This window comes from Myotis brandtii, unplaced genomic scaffold (genome assembly GCF_000412655.1).
Source record: "Myotis brandtii unplaced genomic scaffold, ASM41265v1 scaffold589, whole genome shotgun sequence".
NCBI classification, from domain to species: Eukaryota; Metazoa; Chordata; class Mammalia; order Chiroptera; family Vespertilionidae; genus Myotis; species Myotis brandtii.
This window is the reverse complement of record NW_005370220.1, coordinates 934,635-939,774: the sequence shown is the minus strand read 5'-3', so window position 1 is coordinate 939,774 and position 5,140 is coordinate 934,635. Positions and strand designations below refer to the sequence as shown.

The window sequence follows — 5,140 nt, the reverse complement described above, 5'->3', positions numbered from 1 at the left end:
GGGCGACCCAGGCACCCGCGACCCAGGGGCGGGTGAGTGCCCAGGGGCTCTGGGGCTCCCGGAGTAACTCTCTATTGTCAGTTCTTTCAGATACAGCGCTAGGAAAAGGGGAGTAATTCAGGTCTAGAATGAACAAACTGTTTTGTTGTTTTGTAAGTATCTCTTGCTGCTTCCCGGGCTTCTGTGGATGGGGGTGGGAGCCGTGCTGACCTGGCTGTTTCCCTCCCTAGAGGCTAACCTCACCTTGGCCCGATTTTCCCATCGCCACCTTCTGATTTCGTACCCATCCTGCCGCCTGGTTTCTTCCTTTCCTTGTCTAGTGTCTCCTTCCCTCTTCTAATTTCTTCCATTTCAGATTCCTCTTTTTCATCTGATTTCCCTCCCTCTCTAGCATTTTCTCCTTTCTTGTATGATCTCGCCGCTGTCTGCTTATCATCAATATGATTATTTCTTCTCTGCTCTCTGATATCTCCTCTGCCTTGTCTGGTTTCTCCTCTCTCCTGTTTCCCTTTTGTGTTTCTCCATCCTCTGCCTGAGTTCTCTCTGTCTGGTTTCTCTGACTTCTCCCATCAGATATGTCCTCCGGCCAGGTGACCTGTACGTGCTGACTTCTGACCTTTGGCCCCAGGCTAACAGTCCCACTCTGCTCCATCTCTAGCCCTCCTGCATGTCTGACGGCCTTTCCCCCGTCCTAACCACCTTGTCTCCAACAGGTTCCCGTAGGCCCTGGCTGCATCCTCTCTGCCTTTTACAAGAAATGGAAATTGGGGTGGGGTCCTGGGGGGCAGGAGGGAGGAGGCAGACAGCACAGGAGACCACTTGGACTAAATCATTTAGACCCCTCTTGGGGGTGTGATGGGGACATGAATGGGGCATGGAAAATAGTCCCACTTCCAAAGAGCAAAAGCAGGCAGACTGACGTTGGGCCAGTCGCTTCCCCTCTTTGGGCCTCAGTTTCCCTATCTGCAGAATTGGGTTGGATGATGATCTCTTTTAGGACCCTTCTAGTTTTAAGAGCCACTGAGCATGCTGGAAGGGAACACATTGAGTTCCTGGGGACCTCCAGGTTTACCATTTCCATCTGAAGGAAATGGTCCCAGAGTCCATGCTCTTAGAGCTGGGGGTAATTTCTGCTACATCATTTCCTAGCTGGGGGTCCTTGGCAGAGTCACTTCACCTCTCTATGCCTCAGCTGTCCCAACCAATTGGCACTAAGAAGGGAAGAAAAGAGGTAGAGCCCTTTGTCCCCCCATCACCGAGCTGAGTGGGAGAGACAATACTGACCAAGGAGCCTAAACTCCGCCTGTTTGCTCACTCATCGAGACAGGGGTCGCAGAAGGGGTTGGACGTGCCTCGGGGGTGGGCAGAGTTAGAGGCTCAAGTGAGATGCTCTTGGTGCTAGAAACCACCCTCCCTCGTGCCCCAGGGTCTCGGGGTCTCTCTCCCCGTCAGGGCCTCTGCTCCTGCTCAGGTTCTGCCCTTCTCTTCCAGTCTGGCAGCATGGCCGCAGAACACCCAGAGTTCCTCAAGGCAGGGAAAGAGCCTGGCCTGCAGATCTGGCGTGTGGAGAAGTTTGACCTGGTACCCGTGCCCCCCAACCTTTACGGAGACTTCTTCACGGGCGACGCCTATGTCATCCTGAAGACGGTGCAGCTGAGGAACGGAAACCTGCAGTATGACCTCCACTACTGGCTGGGTGAGGCCAGACCCCACCCCCATCAAGCACTCAGAACTGGGGTGACTTGGGGACCCTGGACCCCCTCTACAGCCCCCCTGGCCCAGCTCCAGCCAGGTCCCAGTGTACCCTTCTGAGTTGGGAACCTGAAGTCCCCGTCACAGCTCTGCTGTGTGACTCTGTAAGTCCTGCTCCCTCACTGAGCTTCAGTTTCCTATTGAATTGATGCTCCCAGGCCTGACTTCATGCTCAGCAGGCTTGAGTGAGTGCAGGGGAATGGCTAAGAGGTGAGTGTAGGGGATGTGTTGGAGCTGGGAGGACTCTTAGAGACCATGGAGTCCGGCCCCCACCTCCCCCATTATATAGATGGATTAACTGAGGTTCACAGAAGGCGAAGGATTGGCCAGCTTTTATAGCCAGGCCAGTGCAGTGCTGGGGGCTCTGGAAGCCAGGCTTATGCTGCTCTGACATCCCCTAGGCAATGAGTGCAGCCAGGACGAGAGTGGGGCGGCCGCCATCTTCACTGTGCAGCTGGATGACTATCTGAATGGTCGGGCTGTGCAGCACCGCGAGGTCCAAGGCTTTGAGTCGGCCACCTTCCTCAGCTACTTCAAGTCCGGCCTCAAATACAAGGTGGGTCCCGAGCGACAGGGATAAGTATGCCAATGGCAGGGCTCATTCAGACTCACTCTCCTTTCAGCCTTGTGGGGTGATGTGGGCAGATAGGTCAGAGCTCAGCCTTTGGAGCTGGCCAGCCCTGGGTTTGAGTCCTGGTCCCTTCCTAGCTGTGTGACCTTGGACGAGTCACACTCCCTCTCTTAGCCTCTGGTTCCTTATCTTAAAATGGAGAGAAGAACATTCACCATCACTTCACAGAGTTATCGGCCATGGGTGGAAACCCAGCCTCGCGCTTGTCCTGGCCTTGTGCCGTGTCCTATTTCTGCATCCCTTAGTTCTTACGCCCTGTCAACAGAGGGTCCCATGTTAGGTATTTGAAAGGACATCCTTGATCACATTCCTCTTTCTGTTCATTAGAATCCCCCTTGAACTTGAACTCTGAAGAGTCTGAGCCAACACAGATCTTTCCTCCAGCCCCCAGCCAGGTGGGGCTGAGCAAAACCAAGCTAGGAGCAAGCCTTGAGAGGCTGTGTCCTAATATGCTGTGTGACTCCTGGCAAGCCAGTTGGCCTCCTGAGCCTCCCTTTCCTCTTTAGTTACATGAGAGCCAGTTACACCTGCCCTTCAGGCCTGGGGAGAAGATTTGGTGAAGGTGTAGCTGGGAAATGCCTTGTATGGGCCTGGGCATCTTGGAAGGGCTCAGAAAAAGCTGGAGTTTTGCAAAGCAGGGGTTCTCTTTGGTCAGGATAGGGAAGGGGTCATAAGCTTTGATAGCCAGATGGGCCTTAATGTCAGAGTCCAAAGCTCTTATTTTCAGGGATGGAGGGGAAACTGTGGCACAGAATGATTAAGCAACTGGCCCAGGGTCACACAGCAAGTCAGTCCCAGAGCTGGGACCAGAACCCAGATCCCCTGACTTCCGGCCTTCTTTTCACTACACAGCCTGCCTCTCCAGCCAAGTCTTTGTTGCTGATATGTTGTGTGACTTTATAGAAGTCATTGTCCTGTTCTGGGCCTCAGGGTCCTCTGTGTCAACAGGGTGATGACCCTGTCTGCCCAGATGGGGCACAGGGAATTGAATAATGGGAAAGTGCTAGGGAGACTGAGATAGCAAAGGGCAGGGTGTGTCTGGTGAACAAGGCCTCAGCCCTAGGCTGGATGGAGTTGGGTTGGATTCCCTGGAACTTACTAGCACCCCCTGTCTGCCAGTTCATCTGTGCCCACAGCTCCTCCTGCTGAGCTGTCCAGCTCTACCTTCTTCCTGCACCCCATTCTGGGGCCAGGGTACCTTGAAGAAGGAGAGGTGAGAAAGTTAGGACCCAGACCACTGACCTGGAGAAGTACCTGGCCTTTTTGCAGCTCCTGGAACAGGAAGTGGAAAGAGCATTTGGCCAGAGAGATTAAGGTTCCAGTCCCAAGGCCACCCCTCTAACTGCGAGGCTTTGGGCCAATTGTACAGTTGTATGCCGCTGGGTGTGTGCTCTCACACGTTCCCTATTTGGCATTTATTCAGCAAACATTTATCTGTTATGTAACAACAGTCAGTGTCTGCTTATTGATGCTGCTGTGTGACAAGTCAAGCAGCTTGTATAGCTAATAAGTGATGGAGCTGGGATTCAAACCTAGATGTGAAGGGCTAGCACAGAGCTGGTTCAGAGTGGACATTTCAAGACCTCCTGTCTACGATCTTGGCTCAGATGAGTCCTAGGAATTGGCATGCTAGCAAGCCTCCCCCACCCTCTGGGTTTTTTTCCAGATGTTCTTGGGTCATACTCTGAGGAATGGGTTCCCAACCCAGGCCCAGATTTAGGACTTCAATCCTGAAAGGCCCTGGCTCCTGGTGCAAATGTGAGGTCCCAGGCCGGTCCTGTTTTCCACCTTCTGCAAGCCCTCCTGCTGCCCCGCGCTTGGCAGGCCCAGCCCAAGGTTCTTGGCCTGGAGCCCTCATCAATTATAGATCCCAAGGAGCAGAGCTTGTTATGCAAGACTTGTTCCTGTGAAAGCCTGCACCTCAGTGCCAGTTCTGTCCCTGGGTGTGTGAGAAGGGGCAGGGAGGGGACAGGAGCGACTACTAGAAAGGGCTGTCACAGGGCCTGGCTAGCTCATCTTGTTCTGCAACCCCCAAATCCTTTTAAAAGTCACTGCACTTTTCAGAATCTGGTGATCCCTCCTCTTTCTCCTTTTTTTTTCTCCTCTTCTTTTCCTCCTCCTCCTTTTTATCCTTGACTCTCAGACAGAACCCTAGAGACCCCTTGGGGCTGGGTTATTTGAAACCCTTTGTTCAAACAGAATCTGGGCCTGCTGATCCCAGAAGCCCCTGGCCCCAAGGAGCACAATGGGAAACAGAATCACTTGAAGCCTTTCCATCCTCCTTCCCATTTCTCAGATAAGGAACTCAGCGCCTAATGGGTGGAGGGGGCAACCCCAATCACCACATTTTTCTTTGTTTTATAAACAGTTTAACATTTTAAAAAATGTAAATCTTTATAGGTTTTGTCCTTCATTTGTCTATAAGAATGATGCAAGCTTATTGTAAAATGTCAAACATTATAGAAATATAGGTTTTCAAAGTAAAAGTCCCCTATGATCCTACTCTTGGAGTTATATATGTATATTCATATAGATGAAGAATTATCTCTATATATGATATATGTATCATTACTTTAATTTGGAAAATGGCTTTAAAAACAATTTATCCTATTACATTTTGTTCAAATAATTTGGTACCAGTTGCTACCCACCTAATGGTTAGCTCATACAAAGCAGTAATTAATACTAAAAATTATAGTACAAATAGTAAAAATTTCAAAATATTCCTGCCCTGTGTTTGTAGATCCACTGTCTTCT

At 51.2% G+C, this 5,140-nt stretch overlaps 1 protein-coding gene across 3 annotated transcripts in view; it reads left to right on the top strand.

The window, feature by feature from the left end:
- Positions 1-5,140, top strand: part of GSN (gelsolin) — a 39,393-nt gene that overhangs the window by 17,041 nt on the left and 17,212 nt on the right. Inside the window, exons 1-3 of one of the 3 annotated variants that reach the window (XM_005879196.1) lie at positions 7-32; positions 1,492-1,696; positions 2,154-2,308. In XM_005879196.1, the coding sequence (XP_005879258.1) occupies positions 1,501-1,696; positions 2,154-2,308 (351 nt within the window). In that variant the 5' untranslated portion in view covers positions 7-32; positions 1,492-1,500. Of the gene's footprint in view, positions 1-6; positions 33-88; positions 153-1,491; positions 1,697-2,153; positions 2,309-5,140 lie in introns of those variants that run through there. The other 2 variants (XM_005879195.2, XM_005879197.2) reach the window with 2 other exon arrangements.